The 16,597-nt window shown below is 32.1% G+C and overlaps 1 protein-coding gene and 2 pseudogenes across 1 annotated transcript; 1 reads left to right on the plus strand and 2 right to left on the minus strand.

Moving 5' to 3' along the window:
- The first annotated feature begins 2,473 nt into the window (after positions 1-2,473).
- LOC127900396 (bi-functional coumaroyl CoA and feruloyl CoA ortho-hydroxylase Diox4-like) lies at positions 2,474-3,917 on the plus strand. Its single transcript, XM_052435357.1, has 2 exons — positions 2,474-3,012; positions 3,132-3,917. The coding sequence occupies exons 1-2, from the start codon at positions 2,504-2,506 to the stop codon at positions 3,712-3,714; spliced, it is 1,092 nt and encodes a 363-aa protein (XP_052291317.1). The 5' UTR covers positions 2,474-2,503; the 3' UTR covers positions 3,715-3,917.
- A 4,827-nt stretch (positions 3,918-8,744) lies between these two features.
- Positions 8,745-9,352, minus strand: LOC102617136 (bi-functional coumaroyl CoA and feruloyl CoA ortho-hydroxylase Diox4-like; annotated as a pseudogene).
- Positions 9,353-9,995: 643 nt separating this feature from the next.
- Positions 9,996-12,569, minus strand: LOC102616832 (bi-functional coumaroyl CoA and feruloyl CoA ortho-hydroxylase Diox4-like; annotated as a pseudogene).
- Positions 12,570-16,597: the final 4,028 nt, after the last annotated feature.

Genomic DNA, 16,597 nt, shown 5'->3' on the forward strand with positions numbered 1-16,597 from the left:
TTCTTTTTTTTAAATACTTGAAAATTATTAAAAAAAAGTTGAAGTTAAAATATCCTAAATTATTGATTGGTCCTTTATAAAATTTGTATTGTTAATATGTTAGAAGTAAAATTTGTTGTAAAAAATTGTAAGTTGAATATCGAGTGTACTAGATGGGTGTACAAAGTAACTATTTATATTTACTCATAATATATTATCCATAGTAGTAAATTAGATCATGGATATTTTTGTAAAAAAAAAATTATTAAAATTTACAATGTAAAAAGTAATTTTTAAAGTATAAACAATTTCAACTATCTTGAATTTACTCCTTAAAAGTTTGAAAAACCTTAAATTATTCCTTTTTTTTTTTAAAGATGATGACAAATGAAGAGGTGCGCTGATGGAATTTTTTTCTCTTTATCCTCTTGACGGCAGATAGAAGTACATTGATGTTTTCATGGTTTTGGAAGTAAATTAAACATTATCATTCTAAATAGAGATAAACTGAAATTACTCTCATAAATAATCCATTGACTCATTGGTCTTTTTCACTTGCCTAGTTACTTCCTACTATTTTTCTAAAATATTATCAGAGCTAAACTTTCTTGTTAATTCTTTTATGTGCAAAATCTATGGCTGGTGATATTTCCCCCACTATTTAGGCTGTGATTATACGAAATAATGTGAACCAGCCATAAAATATTATACGTAGGAGAACTAACACAAAAGCTTAACCCTGATATCATTTTAGAAAAATCGCTTCATCCAAATAAACTGATAGACAAATTACGATTCAACGATAATATTAAGTCGTGTTCCAACAGCACTAACAGCCGTTATATCTCAATCATCTATTATTACTATAAACGAATGATACAAAATCTTTAAAAGCAGAGAGCAGCATCTTGCTTTCTTCTTAAACAAATCGTGTTTTGATTATTCCAAAGAGTCTTTATTGACTGATAAATCAAGAGTAAGATGCATGAGGCGTAGCTGCCTAGCATATTCCGAAGACGATAAGAAAATTCAAACCATCCTTAAGCTCAGGGCTGGCTTTAGAGTCTGAGGGGCCTTAGGCGAAATTTTCTTATGAGACCTCTATTTATTTTGCAATTTCAATACTCAAAGACATATAAAAAGAATTAAAATTTATTTCATCTTTAATTTTTGAATTTCAATAATAATAAAAAGAGATAAAAAATTTTAAAAATAAAACCTAAAAAATAGTCAAGAAGATATATTTTTTTATTCCATTAAAACCGTTAAAAACAAACAGACAAATAAATAAAAACAATATTTTTTTCAAATAGAATATTTAAAATGATGGAGTACAAAATTTTGAAATGATGAATTGATGTTCAAAAACAAAAATGGACTTTATATTTTAAGAAACTAATTATTTTACATGAACCAATGAATATAATAATTTTCTTTGTAGAGAAAAGAACAAGAAATTTTTTTCATTTACTAATTCTTGAGATTATAAGGTTTTTAATAGAAATTAAAAGAAATACTAAAAATCAAAGATTCTAACATTGAATAATTAAAAAGGTAAATATTTTTTGGAAATAATAATAATGAATCAACTAATGGTTAAATAATATTATTAATTATATTTCTTTAAAATTAAGGTTTCCAAAAATAGATTTTTTTTTATCAAAAATAACTCTTAATTTCTTAAAATACGTATTAAAAAATTTTATTAATTAGAGAATTATTAAGGAAATACTCAAAAAATGAGACCTTCTTAAAATATGAGGCCTTAGGCGACTGCCTTGTTCGCCTATACCTAAAGCCACCCCTGCTTAAGCCTAGACTATACAATGTACTTATAAATTTTGGATCGTTACAAAATAGACTGTGAAACCTAATAACATTGTTAAAAAATAAGACGTATAATAACATTGTTAAAAAATGAGACGTACTTCAATTTCAATTATAAAGGATTTTTTATTCTAATTTCCAGTTTTTCTTTTTCTTTTATTTTGGCATCATTTCCTCCGTGGCAACGAAAGCGGTTGTTGAGGCCATTGAACGACTTCTACAAATATATTTAAAAATAGGGTCCAGCTATGGTGCCACAGTTGTATGGTACCACAGTTGGATCCAGCCATTGGATCTAGCTCTGGTGACAACTGTGGGCTAGATCTAATAGTTGGATCCAGCTGTGGTACCATACAACTGTGGTACCATAGGTTTGTCCTTAAAAATAATAATAATGAATAAATCGAAGGAAGATATGGCCATGAACTTCATTGCGCCCTTACTAACGACATATACTGACATACAATGTTTGTTACAACCTAATTTTTCCCTATCTCCTTTTTCTACCACGCGTGCCTACTAGACTTCTAACCAAAAGCAAAAAAAAGAATAATCAAGGGTAGTTGAACTTGAGCCACGTTTTACTTTCCCATTCTTGATCTTCTGATAATCTAGACTATAAATTAACGTTCCAGCAATTGCACCAGCACTGAGTATAATTCACACTTCTTGTGATACTAAGTCCAAGCAAAAATATATGGCAACAACAAATGGCTCTATCCTGGCAACCCAGTCCTGGGATCTTACTGATTTTGTTGTAAACAAAGGTCACGGAGTGAAGGGACTCTCCGAAATGGGACTCAAAAGCCTGCCAAAACAATTTCACCAACCCTTGGAAGAAAGATTCAGTGAGAAAAAAATCCTGGACCAAGTGTCAATTCCCCTCATTGATATGTCAAAATGGGAGAGTCCTGAAGTCGCAAAATCCATTTGCGATACCGCTGAGAATTGGGGATTTTTCCAGATTGTGAATCATGGTGTGCCCCTGGAAGTACTCGAGAGAGTAAAGGAAGCTACCCACAGGTTTTTCGCGTTACCGGCAGAGGAGAAGAGGAAGTACTCAAAGGAGAATTCACCAATAAATAATGTCAGATACGGCTCAAGCTTTGTTCCTCATGTGGAAAGGGCTTTGGAGTGGAAAGACTTTCTCAGCCTGTTTTATGTTTCTGAGGAAGAAACTTCTGCTTTTTGGCCTCCTGTTTGCAAGTAAGTGCCAATATACATACACACATACACACACACTCTTTCATGTACTTGGATTGTATACTGAACGTTATTATTTTGCTTTTGTACGTTCTTTTCTTTCCCCCTCTTTCGGCCCGTAGGGATGAAATGTTAGAGTACATGAGGAGTTCTGAAGTTCTCATCAGACGTTTAATGCATGTGCTAGTAAAGGGGCTAAACGTGAAACGAATTGATGAAATAAGAGAACCTATGTTGTTGGGCTCAAGAAGAGTTAACCTCAACTATTATCCTATGTGTCCCAATCCTGAACTCACAGTTGGGGTAGGCCGTCATTCAGATATTTCAACATTTACTATCCTCCTCCAGGATGACATCGGGGGACTTCACGTGCGAAAAGACAACGGTACTGAATGGATTCATGTCGCTCCAATTAGCGGATCACTCATTATCAACGTTGGTGATGCATTGCAAATCATGAGCAATGGTCGATACAAAAGTGTTGAGCATTGTGTGATTGCCAATGGAAGCCAGAACAGGATTTCGGTCCCCCTTTTCGTGAACCCAAAACCTGAAGCCATACTCTGTCCTTTCCCCGAAGTGCTTGCAAATGGGGAGAAGCCACTGTATAAGCCAGTTCTGTGCGCAGACTATTCCAGGCATTTCTATACCAAGGCACATGATGGGAAGAAAACTATCGACTTTGCAAAGATAAGCGACATTTGAGATGAAAATAAGTGAATGCCTAGCTAATTGTTATCTTGATGAAAATAAAGTGCACGGAGATGAAGGTGGGATTCAGTGAATAATGCTGAGGCCAGTTCTTCACTCCTGCTATGGAAAAATAAATTTATTGTTATGAAGGGTTTTTTTCTGGCTTCAAAGCTCTATGTACTTGTTTCTATTTGTCATATAAATAAATTGTATTTGTGTTCTGTGCATGTTTTTTCTGACACTTTACGAGATCTTTTTGAAGTTACCAGAAACCTTATAGATATTTATTTTTAGAACTTTATTGGTGTCATGATCGTAATTATGATGTTACGTCCTTATGGTATAATGATACTCTGGTATTTGTCTTCAACCTCAAGCCCAGTTCAAGCTTAAGTCTAAATGTTTAAATTTGGATGGATCCAGGTTTTGAATAAAACATGGCTAAATTAAAATTGATTGTAGGTATTTGTTCTACTGTCCGGTACAGTTGAAGCAGCAAAATATATAGTAACAAATTAAACATCACGAACCTTACTCTTAACAACATATATATATATATATATATATATATGTGTGTGTGTGTGTGTGTGTGTGTGTGTGTGTGTGTGTGTGTTAAAAATTAAAAAAAAGAAAAAATATGAAAAATTAACTTATAAGGGCATCTCCAATGTAGCACTAAACCAAACATCAAATCACATTTTACACCATTTTGGTGTAAAATGTTTCTCTAATATAACACTAAAATGGTGTAATGAATAGTATTGCACCAAATATGGTGCAACACTATTCATTTGCACCATATTTGGTGCTACGAATAAAAAGTCTCAAATATCCTTATTACATTATCTTATTTACATATATGTCCTATTTTATATAATATTTTAAGTTATTATTATTATTTTTGTTATTTTTTTAATTTTTCAATATTATACTAATATTTTAAATAAAAAATATTCAACTAAAAAATTAGTAATAAAAATAAAATGTCAATAACATTAATTACTAGATTACATATTACAAAATTAAAAATACAAAATTAAATTAACACAAATTAAAAAAGCTACTACTACTAGCATAAATTAGAACAATTATTTAGTAATGTGGGAGATCATTATTAGATCCTCCAAGATCATTATTGTTGTTATTTATTGTTATTGTATTTTTCTATACTAATGTAATGTTTAATTTTCATAATGTACTAATTTAGTTAATTAAATGCAAATTTAATAATTTTCTATATTTTTTTTGTTAATCGATATAAAATTACTTATTACTTAATTATCTATATTAATAGTAATATTTATTGTGTTAATTGAATTAATTCTTGAGAATTAAAGGAATAAAAGAAGAATATTTTTTTTGGTTTAAATGAGTTAGAGATGAAATAGTAATTTGATGTGAAAAATGTACATTTTTAGTGTTGGTGTTATGCCAAAATGGTGTTATGCATTGGAGATGGTTAACGTAATTATAATAGAAATTATAAAATTGTACGTATCATGAAATATTATTTCTTGAAATTCTTTTTTAATTTCAATAATAGAGAGTAGGTGAAATAATAGAATAATTTGATACAATTATTAAAGAAGGAGCAAGTCTAATTGTAAAGGAAATAAACCATGAAAAAGTTATTACTATATATTCATCAATTGTGGCGATTTTGTAACATTCCATTACTAGTGACAATAGTGTCTTTATTTTCTTCAATAAAGATATGCTTTGTTCAATTGAAATGGTAAATTACTCCTTTCATATTGAATTTAAAAATCCCTTGTAAGAGTAACGTAAGTATAAAAGGTATTTCAATTATTTTAGGAGAGATCGAATCTAGGACATACTATAAAAATAATGAAATTCACGTTCTTATATAACAAATCATAAAACTTTGTGGCTCTTAAAGAATTTTTCTTCGTTGAGGTTAGACTATTGCCTAGGATTGGCAAAATTCGGATCCGGATCCACATATATATAAGTGCATCCGGATCTAGATCTATATTTATTTTTCTATATCCAAATCCACATCCAAATTTGAAAAAAAAATGTGAATCTAGATGTGGGTAATACTTGCAAACAGATGTAGGTGGATATTTCATATATCTGGATCCAAAAAATAAAAAAATTAATAATTTAATATATAATTTAAAACTCAATAATTTACTTAATAGTATAAAATAAAATTCAATAATTAATAATTTAACATGAATAACATACAAAATCATAAATCCATAAATAAAATTTAATTTTTAATATATGTTTTTAATTTGATTTTTCATTTAAAATAAAATTTAACCGGATCTAGATATTTAGTTTTCTGGATGCACTTACATCTAGATCCGAATTCGGATCCGTGTGGATCACAACTTTCCACATCTGGATCCACATTTTTTAATATACAGATCTAGATTTTTCTTGGAAGATGCAGGCTATATCCAGATTTTTAAATTTTATTTAATAAATTGTTTAGAGATGCCTTTTCTTTTTAATATGTAAAGTCACATAAAGTGAAAAAAAAAGACTTAATTAAATATAATCTAATGAACTTCATAATTTGTTACATAAAATATGATAAAAATTCATGCTACTATATAATCCATTAAAAATAAAAACTAATATGCATTATATTCACATTAAACTTGTTGTAATAATATTCCTTAAAATTTTCATTTATTGTGATCTAGAGACATTAGTATAGTGATACTCTTTTGAAGTGTCATTATCTCTTTTTATGCCTTCATCAATGATTAAACTAGAATTATTTTCAATGTTGTCAAAATAAAGATCACATTGTGCATGCCTCTTGATATAATTGTGCAATGCCATGATTGCGATGATCTAATTGCTATTGGGGTAACTTGATTATGCTGATAATAATGTGATATCTGATAGTTAATTTATATATTATGGTTTATGAAAAAAAAAGACATAATTGTCATTCTGTTAAAATATTAAAGGTTCAAAATAGGAAGTTTAAAAAGGTAAGATGACTTATTTTATAATGGTTTGTTTGTTTTTTTTACTTAATGAGTTAATTGACTTAATTTTAGTTAGTTACGTCATTAAGTCTATTTGTTTTTTCAACTTAATAAAGATTTTCAGCAATTAAGTCATTAAGTTATTAAACTAATTTTTTTAGCTTTTTATTTAATCTAAAAAGTTTGAATGCTATCATTAAAAGATATTTTTCAAAATATTCCTATCTAATTAATTAATTATCATCCTTAACTAAATAAAATTTAATAATTAGCATTATTACCCATCTGTATATAACTTGTGATAATATATAGTGGCAGACTATTATTATTTTTATCTTTTTATTTTGCTCAAATTAGCATTATTTATCTTCATAATTTTTATGAATATTTTTCATATAAAAACATCACAAACTATAATAAAATTGATAAACATATATGATATAAAATATCAAAGAGTTGTACTCAATTAAATATGAGGTTTTATTATATAGATTATTGGAAGAATGGTCTTCCCACATTGACAATTAAAGAATACAAGTGGTGATTATATTAAATTTAATTACACATATAATATATGCATTAATTAGTTGTATTATCTCTGAAATATTATATAATTCAAAGAGTTTATGGCGAATTAAAGTCATTACGCTTAAAGCAATAAACCACCACCAATGAATCCCCCTGAAGCCAAAGTCTTATCCGACTGTTGGCATAAGTTCGGTTAAAAAAGCCGACTCATGACTTAAGAACAAACCAAAACTGCCTACGTGCCCCTAAAGATGATCCCCAAAAATAGCCCCACAAGTAGCATCACCTGGATTTCCTTTTGAGAAGCTATTACAATTTATCTTTATTTAGCCCATAGGAGGAGCTCGCCGATTCCAAATCTGACATTTCGGAGCTTGGTATAATTTAAAATTGATTTAAGTTAACTAATACTTACAAATATATGAATAATTTTAGCCGAAAATAAATAGATTATGTCTAAACTTATGTACTAACATGCCAATGAGATAAGGTTCATTGACTATCTTTTATGGTAGGCCGATTCCTTCAACCAAAGTCTTTCTTAGATAAAACAATAGGTTTATGTTGAGTATGGAAGCAAATCCAGAGATTCAAAACGACAGAGGATCTTGTGTTTTGAAGCTGGAATCACTTAAGCCAAACGACAAGAAATACGTGCGTTTTGATGAGCAAATAAAACACTCCTTGAAACGACATATAAGTGTACCGTATAGCTTTGAGTTAAGCAAGTGAATATCACGTGTTTGTAAACAGCTCACAAGGTTCGTTAAATGCCGTTAATGCACAAGGAACTCACGTGAGTTGCTGGGAATGCTCTGGGTTCGTTATGAAGCTGTGGTGAAGCAGCTGGTTCTGGTTCAACGGTTTTGGGTGATTAGAGAGCTATAGAGAGAGAAAGGGCTGGTATAAATGAGGAGTCCAGATCTTGTATTGTAGCTCATGGCATTGCTCTGTAAATCATCTTGAGAATCAATAAGACTGATCATATTTGCCTTCCGGTGGATGTAAGTTAGAGAAATCCCGCTGAACCACGTAAAATCTCTCTTGTTCTTTGTTCATTCTATATCTTTTTTTTTCTTTGATTCTGGTTGGTTAGTCGTCACATTCCATTGATTAAACTTAGTCAAATTCTTCAGTCATCAATCTTGAAGCATCTTGGTAAATTTGGTTGGTGATCTTGGGCAGGATCTGAGGTTGTTTGATTTGTTTATAGCACCTTAAGTCCTACAGTTTATGTGAGTCATAAAATTGTACAATGCAGATGCCTTTATATTGGCTCTGGAAAACAGATAAGGATGATAAATATGACGTAAACAAGAAATACTAAACTGGCTAGGAAAACAATGTGAATAAAGACAAATTCAATTTATTGAAATGACAAATTGAATTCAGTAAATAGAGTGTTGCAACATGAGTAAAACCCTTAAACAACGCATATATTTTGATATCCAGGAGTGAAGAACTGGTCTCAGCATTAGTCTTGGAAATCAAACTTCAAGACCTTGCTCTTTATTTTTATCAAGATAACAATTGGCTAGGCATTCACATATTTTCATCGCAAACGTTGCTTATCTTTGCAAAGTCGATAGTTTTATTCCCAACATGTGCCTTGGTATAGAAATGCCTAGAATAGTCTGCTCACAGAACTGGCTTATACAATGGCTTCTTTCCATTTGCAAGCACTTCAGGAAAAGGACAGAGTATGCCTTCAGGTTTCGGGTTCACGAAAAGGAGGACCAAAATCATGTTCTGGCTTCCATTGGCAATCACACAGTACTCAATACTCTTGTGTCGACCTTTGCTTATGATTTGCAATGGATCCCAAATGTTGATAATGAATGATCTGCTAATTAGAGAGACATGAATCCAGCCATTACCATTATCTTTTCGCACGTGAAGTCCCCCGATGTCATCCTGGAGGAGGATAGTGAATGTTGAAATATCTGAATGACGGCCTACTCCCACTGTATGTTCAGGATTCGGACACATAGGATAGTAGTTGAGGTTGACTCTTCTTGAACCCAACAACATAAGGGCTCTTATTTCATCAATTCTTTTGACGTTTAGCCCCTTGACTAGCACAGCATTAAACGTTTGATGAGAACTTCAGAACTCTTCGTGTACTCTAGCATTTCATCCCTACAAGCCCAAAGAAAAAAACAAAATCGTAACGTTTAGTCCACAATCTTAGGCCCTGTTTGGCTTTCAAGTGGTGTAACTTAAAAGGTATAGTTTGTTGTTTTAAAAAAAACAGTAAATAAAAGTCAATGGTTAGTAAATATGACTTTTAAATAATAAGTTTGAGAAAAATAATGAATATATTATTTACAGTAAAAACAGTAAATATAGTTTGTTGGTTAGTCGTCACATTCCATTGATTAAACTTAGTCAAATTCTTCAGTCATCAATCTTGAAGCATCTTGGTAAATTTGGTTGGTGATCTTGGGCAGGATCTGAGGTTGTTTGATTTGTTTATAGCACCTTAAGTCCTACAGTTTATGTGAGTCATAAAATTGTACAATGTAGATGCCTTTATATTGGCTCTGGAAAACAGATAAGGATGATAAATACGTAAACAAGAAAATACTAAACTAGCTAGGAAAACAATGTGAATAAAGACAAATTCAATTTATTGAAATGAAAAATTGAATCATAGAGTGTTGCAACATGAGTAAAACCTTAAAACAACGCATATATTTTGATATCCAGGAGTGAAGAACTGGTCTCAACATTAGTCATGGAATTCAACCTTCATGACCTTTATTTTTATCAAGATAACAATTGGCTAGGCATTCACATATTTTCATCGCAAACGTTGCTTATCTTTGCAAAGTCGATAGTTTTCCCATCATGTGCCTTGGTATAGAAATGCCTGGAATAGTCTGCGCACAGAACTGGCTTATACAGTGGCTTCTCCCCATTTGCAAGAACTTTAGGAAAAGGACAGAGTATGGCTTCAGGTTTCAGGTTCACGAAAAGGGGGACCGAAATCCTGTTCTGGCTTCCATTGCCAATCACATAGTGCTCAAAACTCTTGTATCGACCGTTTCTTATGATTTGCAATGCATCTCAAATGTTGATAATGAATGATCCGCTAATTGGAGAGACATGAATCCAGCCATTAACATTGTCTTTTCGCACGTGAAGTCCCCCGATGTCATCCTAGAGGAGGATAGTGAATGTTGAAATATCTGAATGACGGCCTACTCCCACTGTGTGTTCAGGATTCGGACACATAGGATAGTAGTTGAGGTTGCTCTTCTTGAACCCAACAACATAAGGGCTCTTATTTCATCAATTCTTTTGACGTTTAGCCCCTTGACTAGCACATGCATTAAACGTTTGATGAGAACTTCAGAACTCTTCCTGTACTCCAGCATTTCATCCCTACAGGCCGAAAGAAAAAAAAAACAAAATCGTAACATTTAGTCCACAATCTTGGCCTTATTTGGCTTTCAAATGCTCTAACTTAAAAGATATAGTTTGTTGTTTTAAAAAAAAAACAGTAAATAAAAGTCAGTGGTTAGTAAATATGACTTTTAAATAATAAGTTTGAGAAAAATAATGAATATATTATAAGTTCTTCATCATACAAGTGGTGGATGAAATTAATTTTATTTCCAAGTCATAACAATTATTTTTTACCAAGTACTTTAATGTTATAGCTTATAAGCTATAGTTGCCAACTTCAATTTTAAACAGTACATTTAAAATATTCATGTATTTATTGGCACTTGCTTGCAAACAGGAGGCCAAAAAGCAGCAGTTTCTTCCTCAGAAACATAAAACAGGCTCAGAGAGTCTTTCCAATCTAGAGCCCTTTCCACATGACGAACAAAGCTTGAGCCGAACCTGACATTATTGGTTGGTGAATTCTCCTTTGAGTACTTCCTCTTCTCCTCTGCTGGTTACACAAAAAACCTGTGAGTTGCTTCATGTTTGGGAAGAAACAGAAAAGATTGTAGTAGAATGCCACGTGTCAATGAGGCTCCATGACAATCACTGTACACCTCTGAGGTATCCGATCTACCCCTTATAACTCAGTAACCGGGGTACTCGACCTACCCCCCAAAACTCGGTACCCGGGGTACTCGGCCTACCCCCACAAAACTCGGTACCCAAGGTACTCAATAGATCATAAGCGAAACAATTAAGGAAACATATCTAAAAAGTTGGTCATGAGAAACGTCTCCATCGCCTAAAATATAATATTGGATTTTGTAAAAATTAGATATCAAAATATCATGTCGAAAAAGTAGTGACAGCCGACTATCACCACTGTCAAAAAGTGAAGGACGCTGCCCCTAGGATAGTGGTCCTTAGCCGCCTTACCAGACAACTTTTGTTGAGGTACTTCGGACCACTCTCCAGCCTACGCCACGTATCCAAAGGGATAAAATATGTCATGAAACGCCTTCTTGCGCCTCAAGCATGCTCCCAAATGGCCCAAAATCATAAAAAGGTAAAAGGACAACCAAAAACCATTGAAAATACGCCACGTGGCAGCCAATGTACTATATATATAAAGACATCTAGGTTTATTTTCATCATTTATGATCACACATACTCCACAAAAAGCCTTCTTCAATCTTAAACCACGATTTCAGAGGGTTGGCAAGCTTGCGTCACCATAAGAAAGCTTCAGTTGTTGACTTGAGCATCGAAGTGAATGCCGGGGCACCATGGCTTCACCTCTAACCTTATTTGCATTGTTTTGCAGGTTAAAAGCTCACCTTAAGAGACCTCATCTCCAGATTTCAACCTCTCACTGTCATCACCATCCCCCCACTCTGCTTACCTCTTTTCGGATCTTAAAAATATCACAAACAACGACCTAATGAGGTACTCTGGTTGTCCTATAAAATAAATTTATTGTTTTAGATAGGTTTTTCTTTTTTTCCTTTGCACCTAAAATCTGTCTAAAACACTTCCCTTACTGTCTCGAGTACTTACAGGGGCACACCATGATTCACAATCTGGAAAAATCCCCAACTCTCAGCGGCATCGCAAATGGATTTTGCGACTTCAGGACTCTCCCATTTTAACTTATTAATGAAGGGAATTGATACTTGACCCAAGATTTTCTTCTCACTGAGTCTTTCTTGTAAGGGTTGGTGAAATTGTTTTTGGAGGCTTTTGAGTCCCATTTCGGCGAGACCCTTGACTCCATGACCTGTGTTTATAACAAAATCAGCAATATCCCAGGACTCAGTTGCGAGGATAGAGCCATTAGTTGGTGCCATTTTATCTTGGAGACTTAGCCCTGCAAGATGGATGGTTTATATTTAGTGATGTTGCAACTAGTTACATCATTAATGCCTATTTGTACTACATTGATGCATTTGTACTTTTCATAAACAAAGGAAATTTCTAATGTAATTTCTTTTTGTTACTTTACTGTCTTACTTTTTTTTTTTAAAGTGAAAACTAAAAGATTAAGATGGTACAAAAAAGTCTTTCTGAAGGCCTGACCTATCATTAAATAAGCTTTTATCGTTTCACGCCAATCGACTTTCCTGAATCTTTCCTTCTTGGGTTTGGGGTTAAGGAGTGATCAATCAATAGTAGAGTAGTTGGCGAATATATATATAGACACGCACACACACTCTTATGAATATATGACATGCTACAAATACTTGGTGCAAAAGAATGTGTACAAATTAATGTGTCCTTGCATGGTGCGATATTTGTAGTGAAATGGTATTTTACTTTATTGCCACAATTGTTTATAATTACACAAAGGATATTTTCAATTTTTTTTTCTAGTCAATTTTGTTTCCATTTTTTTTTTCTTGATGGGGACATTATTTAAGCAATTAATAAATTAAATCCTTCACATAACTAATAATTTCATGAGATAAATAACATATATTTCGTAGCCAATAAATTTCTTGATATATCATGCCACAGACACATTTTCTAAATTTACTTGAAGCTTAATAATCATATTAATGAGTACTTAATTGGTTAAAGATCAATGTCACGATATTTATTTCAAATAGTACTATTCTTATTGTATGAAAAATACTTTTTTAGTACAAAAAATACATTGAGATAAATGACAGAGTTTTCAAAACTTAAATAGCCATTGTTTGCTGTAAGTAATTAATTTAGATTTAAGGGTTTTTTTAGTTTTTAGTGTTGTGTGAAAAAGAACGTAATAATATTTTTACTTTAGAGTCCTACTCTAAAACAAAGAATATATATTTTTTATTAAAGAAGGGCTCACGAAGAGCTAATGCAATACTAAACGAGAGTGTGCAATCCCATAAGTATCATTACAAAGTAAACCAACAATAGCAGGGGGAGGAGAAAGAAGAACATGCAAGCCTATGGGTGTAGTTAGGCTATAGGAAGCAAGGAAATCCACAGCACTATTTGCCTCTCTGTACACATGCTCCATGTGGACGATCTAATCACGTGCTAATAATTCCCGAATAGCTTTGACAAGAATTGCATTTTCGTTGGTTGAAGGATGAGCCCTTTCCAAAAGATGCACTACGCTCTTATTATCCACTCCCACTTGAAGACGTCTAAAGCCATAATCCCAAGCCACTCTCAAGCCATGCAAAACAGTACACTCTTATTTGTTTGTAAAAACAGTACACTCTTATTTACAGATGATGCAACACAGCTAACTTTGTGTGAGCAAGCGGCAAAGAATTTTGAGCTCATGGTAGTGTTTATTTATTTTTCAGCCCCAATCTAAACAGCTCTGCATTCGGCTTTAAATAATTCTCATAAAGCCCCGGTTAGTATTTTCAGTTTAATTACAAATTTGTTTTTAACGAAAACTACTGAAATGGACATCAAAACTCTCCAGATTGTATTGGCTTTGATCATTAACTGTTGATAACAAGCTTCATTTCTCCGAATGGCCTTGAGAACCTTTGTTTTTCTTCTAGGTCAGAACAAATAACAAGTTAAGAAACACCTTGTTGGATCATAAACTTGATCCAAAATGAATAAATTCAAGCCCTACTCATGGAAGATTCCATGAGTAGGTATGGTTGGTGAGGTTTGAATTATTTGTGTTAGGTGTGGTTGGTGAAGTAGGTGAGTGGTAGGTTTTAATGAATGATGAGGATTTGTGTAGTAGTTGAATAAATGAATGGTTGTGATTAGTTTGTTTAATGTATAAATACCATCTCTCCCCTTTGGTTTATGAATCAAGTGAAGTACCAAAATCTCTAAGGTGTAGAGAGTGAAAAATAAGAGTTTTAATTGGTGAGGAGTGTTGTTGAAGAAATAAAATAGTGTGTTTTTTGTGTGTTTTATTTGTTAATTCTCCAACACACCCTATATAGAGTAATTTATGTAGAAGATAAGAGAAGTTTCTTCTCAACGTATTGTTACTTTGATACCAATGAATAAACAATAAAAGTGACTTCTTGTTTTTACGAATTTCATTTTTCTTCGAAGATCGTTTTCGGAAGGGACTTGGGAAATAGCTGTAGAAATTGGTGGAGAAGAATTTGAAAGTTGAATAGTTGATCAAATCAAAAGCAACAGAGAGGGTAGAGGCTGCTCGTATTTTGAGTTGAGGATGATTGTCCAGAAATTGTAAAGCATTTTGATTCCCATTTCAGTAATTTTGGTTAACAGTGAAATTGTAGTAAAAATAAAAATAATAATTGGGGTTTGAAGATATTAATGGAGGGGTCTAAATAGCTCCACTCCAGTTCTCTTTTGTGAATATTACATTGTAGATATAGTACAATTACAAATTGTCCAACTAAGAGCCAAAGCTCAACCTAATGCCTACGCGGACGGATCCGATGTATCAATTTAAAATACATATGTCTCAACAATATGTTTGATTGAAGTCTGATTATAATTATTAGATTGTTACTCTTTGTAAAATGAAAGCATTTGAGAAAACTGTATTTTAATTACATGGATTAAGCAGTATTTTACTTACATGGATTCCATATGAAGTACTAAATATTCTATAATACCCCCAAGTCAGCTTGGTTGGCACAATCGCCTGAATTCGAATAATAATAAGAGGCAAATTTAAGTTGATTCTTAAATGATGTAATAATTAACTCGGTCACCTTTGGAAACACTGAATATGAGTTATTGACTCAATCATCGCTTTCAGTTTCATTGCTAACTACAGCATGCGATTGGAATCAATTTTCCTATTAAGTAGCAAGTGAAGTACTGTAGCATTTCTCACGCACTTGCTTCATAACACTAAATCACTTTTGACAAATTAAATTGACGGCAACAATTGTTTTATTTATTATCATTATTATTATTATTTTGTTATATATGAAGCTGGAAATGATGAAACGTAGAAGAATCTGTAAGTCCATTATAAGCTACTCATATATAGCCTGCTCATTTTGACTCGTGGCTATTGATAAGGAAACACTGTTTGGAGTCCATCGAAAATTTGGTAAATGAAATGGAGCGTTAGGTACTTTTTTTTTAATAGATTTTTGGAGAAATAAAAATTGTTCTCAATAATTGAATTGATCAAAACTCAAAGAGGTGTTTGGTAGGACCTTCTAAAACAAGAACTTAACTGATTCCCTGGGAAACAAAAAAAAAGAAAAAAGTAGTACTTGAGTGACTTCATACAAAAAAAAAATGGTAGTACTTAGGTGACTTTCTGAAAAAAGCGTAGTACTTACGTGACTTTCTACAATTTTTATCATAAATATAAATATAACTTAAAAATAATTTTATAAATGATTTTGAATGTTACTTTTCAGGGTAGGTATTCTTTTTAGTCATTAACCAAAGTCAAATATAGACTGTGAGGAGAAAAATAAATAAACAGTGAGAGAACAAGGGCAAAAAGAGAACAACATAAACTTTAATCACTCCTGAATCTTTAAAAGTCAGAGATAGACCATTAGAGCCAAAATTATATATATATATAACGGAATTTTTTATTAAAAAAAAAAAACTCGTGTAATATTGCAAACTATTTTTGTAATTCCACATAGGTCACATGATTTTTTTTTCATTACTAGACATCTTTATTCAAATCAATCATGTTATGCACCATCATTTTGTATAATAATATCATTTGTAATTATATTATTACTCTTTTAGAAAATACCATTTAAAAAATAGTACCTAATATTAGAATCAATTGACTGCAGTAACGAAAGCTTAATAAAGTGGACTGAATGTCATCTTTTATTGAAACTCAACTTGGCTTTTAATAGCCATTTTCAGCACTAACAGAAAGCATATAAATAGGACACGTTAGCCATTATCTTAGCTACGTGTTTAACAAAGAATAAGTCAAATAACAACATCCCCAAAGACTATGATTTATTGAAACAGAAAGCAGACTAAGTAAAACCCAAACGACTCTTTCATACCCTCCCTTAAACTAAATGCAAACTGCATTAGTTTATACCAGTGACTTCACA

This window comes from Citrus sinensis, chromosome 2, assembly GCF_022201045.2.
Source record: "Citrus sinensis cultivar Valencia sweet orange chromosome 2, DVS_A1.0, whole genome shotgun sequence".
Lineage (NCBI taxonomy): Eukaryota > Viridiplantae > Streptophyta > Magnoliopsida > Sapindales > Rutaceae > Citrus > Citrus sinensis.